The sequence below is a fragment of the Episyrphus balteatus genome, chromosome 3 (assembly GCF_945859705.1).
Source record: "Episyrphus balteatus chromosome 3, idEpiBalt1.1, whole genome shotgun sequence".
Taxonomy (NCBI): Eukaryota; Metazoa; Arthropoda; class Insecta; order Diptera; family Syrphidae; genus Episyrphus; species Episyrphus balteatus.
This window is the reverse complement of record NC_079136.1, coordinates 94627871-94643132: the sequence shown is the minus strand read 5'-3', so window position 1 is coordinate 94643132 and position 15262 is coordinate 94627871. Positions and strand designations below refer to the sequence as shown.

At 29.9% G+C, this 15262-nt stretch overlaps 3 protein-coding genes across 3 annotated transcripts; 2 read left to right on the top strand and 1 right to left on the bottom strand.

Annotated features, from left to right (window-relative positions):
* Positions 1 to 268: 268 nt before the first annotated feature.
* On the top strand, positions 269 to 6365 carry LOC129916553 (GILT-like protein 1). The gene is made up of 4 exons (XM_055996557.1): positions 269 to 533; positions 5622 to 5753; positions 5832 to 6131; positions 6204 to 6365. Exons 1-4 carry the CDS (start codon positions 459 to 461, stop codon positions 6306 to 6308), a joined length of 612 nt encoding a protein of 203 aa, XP_055852532.1. The 5' UTR covers positions 269 to 458; the 3' UTR covers positions 6309 to 6365.
* A 1335-nt stretch (positions 6366 to 7700) lies between these two features.
* On the bottom strand, positions 7701 to 11780 carry LOC129915957 (cleavage stimulation factor subunit 1). Its single transcript, XM_055995684.1, has 3 exons — positions 11616 to 11780; positions 10691 to 11558; positions 7701 to 8211 (listed from the first exon to the last, which is right to left on the bottom strand). Exons 1-3 carry the CDS (start codon positions 11687 to 11689, stop codon positions 7873 to 7875), a joined length of 1281 nt encoding a protein of 426 aa, XP_055851659.1. The 5' UTR covers positions 11690 to 11780; the 3' UTR covers positions 7701 to 7872.
* Positions 11781 to 13042: 1262 nt separating this feature from the next.
* Positions 13043 to 13952, top strand: LOC129914422 (nucleolar protein 16). The gene is made up of 3 exons (XM_055993677.1): positions 13043 to 13242; positions 13298 to 13552; positions 13613 to 13952. Exons 1-3 carry the CDS (start codon positions 13145 to 13147, stop codon positions 13839 to 13841), a joined length of 582 nt encoding a protein of 193 aa, XP_055849652.1. The 5' UTR covers positions 13043 to 13144; the 3' UTR covers positions 13842 to 13952.
* The last annotated feature ends 1310 nt before the right edge of the window (positions 13953 to 15262 follow it).

Below are 15262 nucleotides of genomic sequence, written 5' to 3'. Positions count from 1 at the left end.
TTTGCACAAACAACTCCAAATCTGAACTTCAAAATATACTATCACATCCAAAATAGATTTGCTAATTAAATTTACGTTAAGAGCTCATTCAAATTATCACCTCTTTTTGTATAACATTACAGATCCGCACCTGTACGCATATATTTGTTTAATAGGTATATCAATTCAAAACAAGTCACAAAAACTTAAAATTTAGTACAAAAGAAACAGAAAGATTGGCAAAAAAGTTTTAACATTAAAATCCATTGACAGGTCTTGGTGCTGTGTTGATGGTGTGGCTCTCTCTCTGTGGCAGTACGTATCAATAAATTTTTGGTCGACGAATTTATTGGGAAAATATTGGTATTTGCTGAGTAGTTTGAGCCAGTTGCATTAAGTTGTTGGAGGAAACCAAAAGTGCCTTCAGGAGAGCTCGTAGATTTTTTTTGATATTCCCAAAAGTTAACTGATCGAGTAAAATGTTTTCAATTAAATTTATTCTTGTTTTGATTGCCAGTGCAACTATTTCAATTACCAGTGCTGTAGAAGAAAAGGTAAACTTTTAACTCAGAAAAAAAAATGCAAAAACGTTGACGTCGATTGATTCAAGCTGTGCTAACAATAACGATGAGTTGGCGCCAAAACAAAACAAAAAAATATTTAAATTGGGTATAATAAACAGTTCGGTTCGATTGGTTTATTCACCACAAAAAATATTCTTAATTTTCTCTTTTTTGTTAAGACTGACCTAATTCTTGTTTAAAAATTTGCATTTAAACAAAATTTAGGAACATGCGAAGTGAAAAACATTTAATGGTAGAAATAACTTCTTTTAAATAGATGCAATCTAATGTGACTTGGTATATAGCAAAGTAAAAATAATAAAAATTAAAAAAAAAAAATATTATTCGGTGTCGTGAAATAACGCAAAATTTCAAAATTCCGCCTTATTTCACTTTACGAAAGTGAAATACAAATAACCCTAAATTTTGACGTTCGGTCCTATTTCACCATGACAGCGTGAAATTAAGCCGGTTCGGGATTATTTCACTTTTGCAGTTTTATTTTTAATGCAGATGTGTGATTAAATTCACATTCAAATTTTAACTAATAATCCCACCAACACGAAGTTGCAATGGGTAGCATAGCGTCCCAGTCCCATATTTGCCCCGACGTTTATGCACCGCAAATGTGATATACCTTGTTTTAAGACATAGGGACATTGCAACAAAATTTGATTTTTCGAATTATTGTCCCATGAGAGACATATCTACATAAAACCCAAATCGAATTTTTGAACTTTTAGGCAGTGTTGCCAGAGCCGACTATTTATCGCCAAAGAGGCTTCTTGAATATTTCACTCGCTCCTTAAAATTTTAATTTCTGATTTATCGGAATTTGGCTCTTTTAATTTTGAACATGGCGATTTAAGGCTCCTTTAAAATATTTTATAAAAAAAATCAAACCGAGACAACCAATTTGCATATATTTTTCATTTTTATGTATTGCAAATTTAATTGCACACATGTCTATGAGCATGAAAACCAGAATATGTTGACAAAATGAAATACAAATAAAATTATACTTGAAGTCTGCTTAACAAAAGTTATCTGAAAATTTAAAAAAATCAAAAATCTCATAATTTTTTATTATTTTTGTTATTTTTTCTTCGTTATTATTAAAAGAAAATTGTTTTCGTTTTCGGATCATTTTTGCAAGGGGCTATTTTTTGCTCCAAGATTTTTCAAAACCGACTTCTTGCCTACAAAATATTCTGGCCACACTGCGTTTTAGGTATATACTATCGAATTGAGTCATATGTGATTTTTTTTTTGTAAATGGGGCATAAATGCCAAATATTTTGAAAGATGGAATAACTTAAAGAAATGTTTATGATTAACTTCATTCATCAACTGAGAATACAATTATGCAACTTAAGTTTTTGTGAATCTGTGAACAGAAACTCTTAGAATTATAGTTTTAAGGAGTTTGAAAAATAAAACCAAAACATCGGGCGAGTTTTGGGTTGTCTTTTTCACTTCCACCCTTCTTTTTTCATTACCAAAACCACAGGAACCCAATATATTCTTAAAGATCCAGAATACTCCGGACGGACCCACACACTGGGTATGTTGTTGGGCTATCACAGCCAAATAAGATAACAAAATCTGTGATTTTGGACTATGTTAATTATATGTTTTTTTGTGCTTGAAACCGAATCCATTCAACTCGATCTTAAAACTTAAAAAAATAATTTTTAAATTAGTTTTAAAATTGGTATGATAATAAAAAGGAAATACAATTCTTCGTGTTTGTAAAAAAAAAAACAAGTTTTCCATTTTGGACTTACGGCATTTACCGTTAATTTTGTATCAAAAAAAAATTTAATTCGCCCTTTAGGGAACCACTTAAAACAGATGCATTAAATAAACTATTAATTACAAAACAAAAACCTCTAAAAACAATAATACATTTAACAACCCGCAGTGTGATAGTTGAAAAAAAAAGTAGTCAAATATTCGACAAAAGCAAAAATTTAAATTGTGAATTAATTCTTTTTTGTTTGTTATTTATGTAGTTATAAATATGCACATTACAATTGTATTTATTATTATAAATGCAGTAAAATTGTTACATAAAGATCAATTAAATCAATTAAATATAGAATTTGAGTGCAAGTTTTGCATTCATGAAAAATTTTATCTTTTAATCCAAATGAAAATATTAAAACAATTATTATTGTCTTCAGAAATCATTGCGGAGTAATTTTGTTTTAAATGAAATTGACCTGCAATAATTAAAAACGGAAACAATCTCTACTTCCTCTAATTTCACAAAACAATAAGAAATGTAAATGTGTACCTATTATTCAATCGCTCCACTTAAAATAAAAATAATTTTTATTGTTTTTATTATGTTTTCTTCGTTTTTAATTTTTGTTTGTACATATACATACATTATGTATATTAAAAAAGAAACAATTTTTCGAACACAATTCTGAGGATTAGCTCTTAAAAAAGGAAAAATGCCTTTCTAATAGGCTTGTGTAGTTCGCGAACGAACTAGTTCAATGAACTACTTCATCTTGGTGAACTAGTGAACTTAGTTCAATTTAGTTCGCGAATAGCGAAAAAATTTTTTCAACAAACTAAACAGCGACCTAGAGCAGTCGTAATATGACATTACAAAATTTGGTCCTTGTCTTATACGCCGACAGCGTCCTTTTAACCCGACAGACGTTTAAAGAATAGGGGTTCAGAAACCAAAGTGCATATGAAATTGCATCCAATTCTTTGTGGAGCGAAATCAGTTCTTCTGATCTACCTTAAGATTTACCTAGATGTAACACAAAAAGCACAAGGTCGCATGTGCTTGTGCCAGTATCAGCGTTTCTTCTTCAAGCACCACTTATTCTCATTTCTGAGCAAGAACAAAAAACAAGCAGCACCTTGGTCCTTGCATTAGGTACTATGATTTTGATTTAATGAAAGCAAAACGAACTTCTTCTAGACTTTCGTCAGGAATCAGAAAGCTCGACAAGTATGAACGAAATTAAAAATTAAAAATAAAATATGTACATATGTATGTTTCTGTTATTTTTAGGTTGTATTTGTTTTATTATGTAGAATGCGTCAATTATACATAAATTTACATAATAATAAACAAACTAATTTTGTTTTTTAATTCTAACAAAACCGGAGTGATTAAAATAAATTGAACTAAAATGAACTAGTTCAGTATCGTGATTTGAACTAAAGTGATCGATCACTCAAATGAACTAAAGTGCCCAACTCTACTTTTTAAGTTTCTTGTAGGTAAAATTTGTTAAGACAACTTGATTTGAATTAACGTGAACATTGCTATGCGTATTATAAAGACATGGAGAGCAAAATTGCATAAAAATATATATTTTATTTAACTTACTCTTACATTACTTAAAAATCTGAAATCATTTCTCCAATTAATTGATAACCTGAAGCAGTTGAAGTCTAGAGACTATGTTATGTGACAAGCATAACTTATTAACTAAATGTAGTTAAATCAAGGCTGAACCGTTTTTGTTATTTACATGATATGTAACAATACATAAACTGTATCAGTTCTCTAGAACAACATTTCAAAATAAAATAAATTAAACAATAAAAATCTGTATTTATCTACATATTTAGCGATCTTTGTTGCCTGTGCCATTTCCACACTTCCACAGTATGAATTAAAGCGTTAAAAAAAAAATAACCAAAAGACCTTGTAGAATCTCTATCGCTAAATCTGAAAGATTCTAATGAAATTAAAATAAAGAAAAAAACATCACAGTAATTGTTGTAAATGTTGTAATCATCAAAATTCATTAAATTTTCCAAAACATAACCAATTAATTTTTAAGTAAATTAAAAAGATTCAAATCCACTGAAATGTTTATCTTAGATTGAAAGCCCATTTGAAGAGGTTGGGTAGCTTATTTTTATATTTTTTTTAAGTGGAATTTTATACGATTTTTTTACTAACAGATTAATAACTTTATCTACCCAATTTTATTGATTTCAGATTAGATATTTTACTTCAAATTGTTTTTAAATTTATATAGCTTTTAATCAATTGTAATCTACTTAAATCCCATTATTTTTGATTATAAAAAACAAACTTAACTTTTTACTAATCAGTTATTAGGAATTCATAATCTGATTAACTATCTTGCTTGTTGATGGGACAAGTATTGCATTTGTGAGAAAAATTTAACTGATAAAGAATAAAAGTAGCTTATCCTTACACAGTTAAAAATTGTATCGTAGATTTTAAGACAACCTTTGGAATTAGCTTTTTTCAATAAAAAAAAATTGTTTTTATTTTTGAAGTGTCCAGATGAAAAACGGCACGAGATGAAATGGACTTGTGTTTTCCCCTGGACCCTTCATTTTGATTTTATTACAGTTTTTAAATAATTTTTGTATTAGCTAGTTTGAAAACGCTAAACCCATTTAAGTAATTTACTGAGTCAAAAAGCATACTAAATCCCTTATTTTTAATAAAAAAAAAAACATTAAAATGTGATCAAAAGTATTAATATAACACCTGAACTAAAAACTAATTTCTAGACACCTTATTTATAGCTTAATCTTGGTAAGAATTAAATTTAAATACTCGTCTTATTTTTAAGTTTTTTGAGTCTTCTTTTTAATTAATACAAGATTACTAAGATTACTAAGATTAAATCAAACTGTGTATTAAAAACGTTAACGACAATGGAAGCCATTTTAAAACAGAAATAAATTTTCTTGTGTAAGGTTTCAGGGTTAAAAATAAAAGAGCCAGTAAAAAAAAAGCAAAAATAAGTATAATAAACTAAAATATAATATTTAACAGAAAATCCTTGTTTTTGAATACTTTAATCTGTATTAAATTAAATCTCATATTGGATTTACAAATGTAAGACATTTATTGTAGCTGGTCTTAGAATCCCAATAACCCTCTTTACAATTTTTGTACTAGAACAAGCTTATAAATTTTAGCCAACTGTTCCTATTGAATATTGAATTTTACATTTAATTTCTAAACTAATCAAAAACTTTTGCTAAAAAACCAAAAATTAATTTAAATATTTAATATTATGTACATTATGTATTTATTTTACACTTTACTTTTAGATTAACGTTTTAGTCTTATATGAATCACTTTGTCCTGACAGTATTCGTTTTATGAAAAACCAATTAGGACCCAATTATGATTCATTAAAAGATGTTATCGATGTAACATTAGTGCCATTTGGAAAATCAGAGGTATATATATTTTAATCAATTTTTTTTTTATAAAAATGTTCGTCGCAATTGATTTCATTAATTTTCATAAATTTATAGAGCGTAAATGATGGAGCTCAGTTCTTCTGTCAACATGGTCCAGCTGAATGTGAAGGCAATCGTATGCAATCATGTGTTCTACATGAAACCACCGATCAAGAGACTCAAGTTAAATTTGTCGTTTGCCAAATGAGTGGTCAATATGAATCTTCTAACCAATATTGTGCTCAATCAGTTGGTCTATCAGGGGATATTAAGGAATGTATGAATACAGAACTTGGAACACTTTTGCAGTTGGAAGCCGAAAAAATAACTCAGTTATATGCTCCTTCTTTTGTTCCAACTATTATCTATGATGGCGTAAGTTTAATTTTTGTTATACAATTTTTTTACGGAATTCGTTGTTAAAATAATTTGTATTGTTTGTTTTAGAAATTTGATCAACAGTTACAGGACAACTCTCTAACAAATTTCAAGGGTGTAGTTTGCAGTCTTCTCCAGAAACGTGGTTCTATTGCATTTAATACTGTTTGTTAAAAAAAGTTTGAATGTTTACAATATACGAGTAATAATTACAAACAAAATATATTTACATACTTTCAAGTAAAATGAGATTCCAGTTTGTGTATACATTTACACTCTCTCAACTGCAAAATTTAAAAAAGATGAATATTTAAGTTATTTTTTATTAAATGTACCTACAGCTTAGATTTGACTTTTCGCTAATATAAATCTATTTGGCAGAAATTTAAAAATGATAATTTTTTTTTCTGTTACAAATAGTTTTAATTTGTAAAGTTCTAATTTAAAGGAACAAACTCAACCAAAATCACTATGGCGTATACGTAAAACATTTCTTACAATGTATTTGAGCATGTGTAATAATGTGCATTGCATAAATCATTCCTTTTTGAAATTAACCTTTTAACCGAATGCACGAAAAAAATATTTTGATTGACAAAAGAACTTTTGGTTTTCATTTATAAATAAATCATAAGGAGACATTTTTGCATCAGTCGATGAATTTGCATGAAGTTAATTTTTTTGAAAAATTTATCTTTTTTACCGGGTTTTTGTTTGAAAATCTTACAATTTTAAAATATTAAATATTTTGCAACTAAATGAATGTGCTATTCATTACAAACAAAGAAAAAATACTTTTGGCTTTCTTCTATTAATTGAGATGATAGATTTACAACTCGATGGATTTGAATGAAGTAGATTTTTTTGTGCTATTTTTGTATGGAAAATTTCGTTTCGCTTTACCTGAGTAGGTTCTAGGCTTGAATTTTGAAAAAAAAAAGTTGAGCTGCATCGGTTTTGATGCAAGGTTTTTGGCATACAAGATATAAAATGGCATTATTCATTTCGAGGTCGAAACCGTTTAAAAATATTTTTGTATTTTTTTTTAATTCCAAAAACATATTTTTAAATTGAATTTTAAGTCTTTTATGAATTTGAACAGACAAATCTTGAACATTCGAAACAAATTTGATTATAAGAGGAAATACATACATGCGACCCAATCGTGCATTTTATTGGTAATTTGATTGATTTTTTTAGTGCACACTATTATTTGGACATTAAATATTTATTAAGGGATTGTTTTTTGTGATGTTTTTTAAAAGAACAACGATAGCCGTAGAATAATTTTATGACGAAAATAATTTCATTAACATTCTTTGATTGCATATTGCATGTTGACTTGTTAAAGTACCTTTCACTCTAGTTCTTGTAATGAGGAGCTACGACTTTTACCTGAGCAGAAAAACTATCACAATTTTATAGAAAACGGTTTTTTTTAACATTCTTTGAGGTCAAAAATAACTTCTTTTGGGTCGCCTTTTATATAAACGGCCCCTTATAAAAACGTTTTTTGTTAAGGACATGTTCATACTCAATTTTGAAAAATTAAATAAAATAACATAATTTTTATTTTGAATTTTTTTGCATCTTGTATTTTTTAAATATTCTGTATAAACAAATAAAACAAAGTTTTATTCAATCAAAAATTGTTGATGTTTGGGACAAAAAAAAACTTATTGATATTTGCATTATGGTTGGTTTGTAAATTCTAACAAACTACATCATATTATATTCCTTATTGATTAGAAGTTCTTCTATACCAAAATCGAGCCCTATAATCATCCGAGCATGTCAAAAAGGCTGGAGAATTGGGCGAATGCGTAATATACCGCACGGGCCCATTATGCCCCAATGACATCAAATTCAATCGACTGCCATTTCTAGAGTTCCAAGAGCATAGAGAAGTTGTGGCTTCATCGGGAAACATTACATAGTCTTCTGTGTGATTAAATACCGCTTGTGTATTGTGTTCTTGTTTGCCAGTTGTTCCAGCACCAGTATAAGTCTGAATGCTGCGACTGGTGCACAATTCCCAGAGATGAACAATAGAATCTTTTCCAGATGACAAGAGATACTAGAATATAATCAGTTTTCAGTACAGGTAAAATAGTACATAAAATCAACAAATAAAAAAATGTATTTATTACCTTTTTTGTTTTTGCTTCATTACAGTTCATGGACTGTATTGAAGCAAAATAAATACGGTAATAAATAAAGAATTGAAAAGTTCAACATAAAAACAAATAAAATATAAAAAAAAATTGTTACACTCATGAAACTTGGCAAAAAGTTTGCTTTTGTGATAAGAACCAAGGATCAAAACAGTCTATACAAAAATTTGGGTGGAAGGGTGTTTTTTCGCGGACAAGAGGTGAATGTTAAAAATATATACGATTGCTCTAAGAAAGGTTTTCGCCGATTAAAACCAAGGGTTGTTTTTTGACAACAGGTAAATTACGCTGATGAAATTTGGGATCAAGGTTTAAGATAAAGCAAGGAAAAAGGATTCATAAAGTTCTTAAAAATATTTTTGGTGAAAGGGTGTTTTTTTTATGGGTTCAATTATGTGCGAGAAAGGTATCATAACAGCTGACACATTTTTTTTAATTTTTTAAACTTGGTGAAAAAATTTTGTTTGTTATCTGAACTAAGAATCTAAGCAGTCTACAAAATTATCTTGAGTGAAAGGGTCTTTTTTTTAACAACAGTCTAAGGGCCATTTGCTGAATCGAAACTTAAATAATTTATGTTGAACATAAACTCTTATTTTCTACTATTTCCTCTGCGTAAACTGTCACATAAGGATTTAAGTTGAACATAAATGCTTAAGTTTCGATTCAGCAAACGGCTCTAAGTGGTCTATACAAATATTTTAGGTGAAAGGGTGTTTTTTTTTTTGGGAACTAAGAAACATCTGCGATAAGTCCGATAAATCAATGGTATAAAAGGTACCCTTACGAAATTGATTAAAAATGTTATCTTTCCCATAGGAATTACGAATAAAATAAGTCTATACATTTTTTTATGTGAAAGGATGTTTTTTTAGGTGTATAGAAAAACCTGGATATATTGGAAAAAGTAAGAAATAATAGTGGTACCCTATTAAAATTCAGCAATTATGTTACTTTTGAGATAAGAAACAAGAACCTATAGTGTCTACAAGAACATCATGGTTAAAAGAGTGTTTTTTTGAGTGAAAACAAAAATGATTTGCCGAACTAATTTAATTTAGTAAAAACGTAAAATTTGGAATAGAAAGCAAGAATAAAGAGTTTTTATGAAAAAAATATGGTGGAAGCACAGATAATAAATTATACAGATGTCTTATTCATATGGAGAGAAATGATATATGAAACTGAAATTGACCAAAAAAGAGCTTTTCCACAAGCTTTAAAATATTCAGTAAATACACACAATCTCGCTTATCTTCTTTCTTGACAAAAAACCTCTACTTTCCTATGAGAGTGAGTGAGAAAAAAATGTCCAGTTGCAAAAGAGCATTTTCAGCTTTATTTTTGACAGATCCTTGTCTAGTGAGGAAAAAAAATGATTCATATTTTTCTGAGCTACAAGATATCTGTGTGATTATATTATCTGTGGTGGAAGGGTGTTTTTTTTTTTTCAAAGAAACAGTAAAATCTGAAATTGGTCCCAAAAAGCCAATGATTCAATTTATTTTTAGTTTTGATGACAAATATACGGGAGCGTATCGGAATCTCGATTTTCAATATCCCGTTTACTGAAATCCCGAAAAAAAAAATGTTTAAAATCCAGTTTCTTAAGTACTGTTTTTTTTAAACCCCGCTTCTTACAATCCTGTGTGAGCAAAATTCCATCTTTGGTAAGCCCGCCTTTTAAAACCCCGTTTATACCGCAAATCCCGTTTCGTACTTTCATAACTGCTACTTAATATGGTACACTTAAATTACTTAGCGCTAGCAGTTCCTTAATGTGAAAAAATGAAAAAAAAAATGCATTCAAAATAAAATTTTTATTGCAAAATGATATTGCATTGAAAAAAATATGTGGTTAATATTTTTTTTTAATATTAGTACATTTTTAAAAATTGTATTAATTAATAAAGGGCAAATAGCCAAAATTGTAAAAAAAATCGTCGAACATTAAACAAAAAATATTTAATAGTCTCAACCATTTTTTATTAAAACTGCATAAAGTACAATGAAGCTGACATAAATATGTGAATAGACAACCGCTTACTCCTTTTTAAGTGTCGAATATTCATGTGCAAGTTCCTACAAGTTTATTAAACTCCCGTTTTTATAACCTTCTTATACTTAGGTTTATACTTAAGTTTTTAGACGTTTTACCCGAATCATTGGCTTTTGGGACCAATTTCAGATTTAACTGTCTCTTCGAAAAAAAAAACACTTTACCACCCAACTTTTTCTTATAGACTTTTTTGATCAATGGTTCTTATCCCAAAAGCAAACTTTTTGCCAAGTTTCATCAGTGCAACAATTTTTTTTAAATGCCTATTTTATCTTTACTATTTAAGTAAAAACTAATATTAAAATAAATAATTATCCATTTACCTTTCCATTTCTTGAGAATTGAAGTGAACAAATTTCTGCACCCGAATGTGCTTCAGCAATTGTATTAACACATCGACCACTTACTCCATCCCATAATTTAATACTTCCATCAATACTGCCACTGGCATATAACTTCGCTGTTGGAGCGTATTTAACACACGAAACTCCCGCCTTGTGTTGTTGTGATGGAATTGCACTCACAAAGCATTGCGCAGTCTGGACATCAAACACTCTAAGTACATGATGCTCTGTACCCACTACAATATAATCCCCAGTCGGATGAAACGACAAACAAGATACCGCTTCACAGTCAGTTAGAACTTTGTGAGCCTTTTTCACCGATGGCTTAGCAATGTCAAACAATTTTACAGTACAATCACGAGAACCTGAAGCCAAAATGTGCTCTTTAGGATGGAATTCAAGGAATGACACTTCATCGGTATGATCGTAGAGTGTGCGAATAACAGGATGTCCTTGTTGCTCACGACCGGGTTCCAAATCTTCTGGTGCAGATTTGGCAAGCATTCGATCGACATCAAGAATTTTGATACTAGCATCAACACTGCCAGTGGCGACTAATTGCCCATCGTGACTGAATGCTCCAGCACGACAAGATTGTTTGTGTGAAGTAACATAAGCAGTCTCATAGGAAGCCGGTTCAGGGGCAAGTGATGAGCCTTCAGGCTCAAATTCAAGATCGATGCCAGGAAGAACATCATCATAGACGTTAGTTTCTTTGGCATTTGATGTTGCTTGCATTCCGGCAATCATTATGTGAAGTAATTGCTCGGTGGGTGAGCATTCATCAGCTTTGACTAGAAGCGAAAGCTCCTTTGCAAATTTTTCTAACCCATCGTACATGAGTTGGCTAAGAGAAATCAACCGTATTTATTTTTCGAGTGTTTTTTTGATAAATATAACTTACCCTATAATAAGGCGGTAAAGTACTTCTCTGTTTTTGATTAAATTTCTTGGATCTAAGATTTCTGTGTCTCTCATTATTTGATTGTTTTTAGATTTTTCTTTTGGGTGCTATATATTTTTATCTGCACTTTATAAACAAAAATGGTCGCTTGTCATATGTTCTATTTCGTTTCGTTCCAATCATTGCTTCATTTTCATTCGAGTTTTTTTTAAGGGTGAGTTTTCATCTTTTATGAGGATATGATAATAGGCGTGTTCCATTAAACTAAGCAAAATTACTGCACTCAGTAAGCAGCCCGTAGATCGCGCTAAAGTTTAGATGAACTTTTTTTCTACAAACATCAAAAATGTGTTTTAGAAAACAATTAAAACCGTTAAACAATTTCAAAATATTGGCCCTCAGTAAAGGCTTAACTACATACAACACTTTTTGAAAAAGGACAAAAGTGAAAATATTTTTTTTCTGGCTATCGCAATTTTGTTATGATAAAGAGTATAAAAATTGATTTTTAGGCCAAAAATAAGCTTCCTGCATCATTTGTTTTAATTTCCCACTCCGAAAAACTGTTCAAAATTGCGTTTGAAAATTTTATAATTGGCTTAGAGGCATTTCACATATAACTAACTCGATTTTAAAATCAAAGCATTTTTTTTAATTTGGAAGCGAGATGTATGTTTTATATTTTGTTTAAAGGCTTAACTACATACACCACTTTTTGAAAAAAGAGTATACAAATTGTTTTTTAGACCGAAAAATAAGCTTTCTGCATCATTTGTTTTAATTTTCCAGTCCGAAAAACTATACAAAAATGCGTTTGAAAAACGGGGTTGCACTCACACACTTGCAACTTTTTGTGTATGAACACTAAGTCGAAGGAGAAATCGTGGTGAAAAAACCAATACATATAAAATCGGCTCCGCGGTAATTATAATTTCCATACTAATTTGAGCCGCCTTCGGACCCCTTTCTGAGCCAAAATCGGACTCAGCTCCACCTGAGGCCGAGCGGATTCGGACCGAGGTCGGACTTGTTTGCTTGAAGGGTACTCATCGTTCAAATTAATTAGGTGCGTCCCACAAAGAGAGATCTCAGAGATTTTTTTAAGTGAGACAAAAAATCTCAGCTGAGCACTCACTTTTTTCGGAATTTTTTGGATTCATTTCTCAGTTTTCTTTCTCTCTCTTTTTTCAGAATTGAATATTTGAAGAAAAGTTGCAGTTAAAGTGTTGGATTTGAAAAAAAAAGGAATTTATGTGAGAAACTTCTCATACAATTATTTTGCTCTTTTAAAATGACATTGAGCCTTCAGAGATTTTTTTTCTTTGTGGGACGCGCCTATTGACATCCCAAAAATGTTCAGCTGTTTGAACACCCCTACTAATAAAGAAACGCTTTGGCATTTGAAACTTGACAGATTTATCAACAAAAACACGTGCGGTTATAATTATTTTATTTTATTTGCAACTGCAAGTCGCATTTCATTTAAATTCTTTAAATACTTTTAAATTAATATTTTCTAAACAAATAAAATGAAAATTAGAAAGAATCACATTGGAAAACGTTATCGTTATAATGTCAATAGAAAACGTCTAAACAAAACCCGTTCAAATACCGGAAAAATAAAATGGTAATTCTTATGGTTTGGTTTGTAGGTATTTTGAATAAAACTATTTATTTTACAGTCCCGAAGTAAAAGAGCATTGGAATGATAGGAGACTACCAAATAAAAATTACTTTGACATGGGCCTGGCTACAGATGCAAACAAAAGTATTCCTATGCCAAGTTTCAGAAAGAGTCGATTGCGGGTCGCAAAGATGACAAATGATTTTGTGGAAGAAGATATCGATGAAGAACCCATACCGAAGCCACGTCGAAAAGCTTTTGTAGCAGATATTTTGGAAAAGGAGGCAAATGAATTTAGAGAACCTAAATTAAGGTAACCAAAATATTACAACCATTCGGTATGTTTTAATCATTTATACTATTCTTGATCTAGATTACCAAAAGGTTTAATAGCACAACTGTCCTATTTTCTTGACACATACAAATTAAATTACAAAAATATGGTAAACGATCGGAAGAATTTCGATCAATGGACTTGGAAGCAGTTCCGAATGAAAATCCGAAAGTTCATGTCAATCCCAGAACAGTTTGATCTATACTTAAAGGAGAGGGAGATCAATCGAGAAAACTTAGGAACTGAATATGATTCTGATGGTGAATAGAATAAGGATACATTTTTATTGATAAGTAAAGTGGTTAAGATTTGAATGATTTATTATTATTCTTTTATTTTTGATATAAAGCAAAAAAAAAAACATTTTATCAAGAATCAATTTATACTGTTTTTATTATTATATAACTATTCTTTTTGTTGGTCCTTAAAGTTTCAAAAAGTCGTATCGACCGAGAGATTACAGCAGTTTTCTTGCGCGAGATGTAACCGATTATGTCAATATTATAAACGTAAGAGTAAATTAAATAGTAAAATTGTGATCCCATTCGAGAATAACACAATCGTTCAAAAATACAAGGTGGTACCATTTATATCATTGATGAAAATGAAAGAGACCTACAAGTCCGAACATTATGACAAAGATACTCATGGAAACTTTGAAAAAAATAGGTGGCGGAGGCTAGGATTCGAATCCATACCTCTGGCGTCATAGTCCATCGCACTATTCATTGCGCCACTGGGTTATCATAGTCAAATGAAGTATTTATCCAAAATTCTACTGGAGCCCAAATTAATTTCGGAAATTTATTAACTTACTTACCCTAGCCTAAGGTCTCCGAAGAAACCATTATTTTATTCAAAATATTTTTATGAATGCCTTTCATCCCTCATTCTAATGAAGTTAGACGTTTTACACAAATTTCACGAGGGCAGCCATATTTTAGATTGATAGTTCGTTCTGGAAGACGGCTTTTGGCATTTTTTAACCGAATTCAAAAATGTACTTATGATTGTAGTAAAATCTTTTTTCTAATCTAATCTATAATGGGACAATTAGTTTCTAATAAAAGCAGTAAAATTGACTAACTTATAATACAAGACAAATAACAAAGTTGCCGAATATCAAAATTCTGAAATAAATGTTTTACCAATGCAATCATTGAAGGGTTGTATTTAAGTCTAAAGGGTCTAAAAGCAAAAATACAATCTAAGTACCAAGCCTTATTATATCCAAAGGGATTGAAGTGCATACTTCTTTAAAAACTATACACACACACACACACACACACAAATAATAAAGTTGTGAGTAGGAGTTTTTTATGTTTTTCTCGGTAATCTCTAAATTATAAAAATGGCCCTTTAGACTTACAACAATTCAATTGAACGTTAGTTTAACAATGGGGAAGCTCAGAAAAGTAAAGGACTAAAGAGTTAAGTCAAGTTTCAAGCCTCTGATTGGTTAGCCGATAAAATAATCTTCTTAATTTATGTACCTAATTTTATTGAAATAAATTGCACGACTGGGGTCGCACGTACTTGCTCTTATGCATAAAGTAACTATAATGTTAAAGCTTTTTATTCAAGAAATTTAAAATTTGATATTTTGAAGAAATTTCAAAAGTAGTATAAAAAATTTAAATCTGTTTTTATAATTAATTAAACTCCGTTTTAAATTATCTTAAAAAAAAA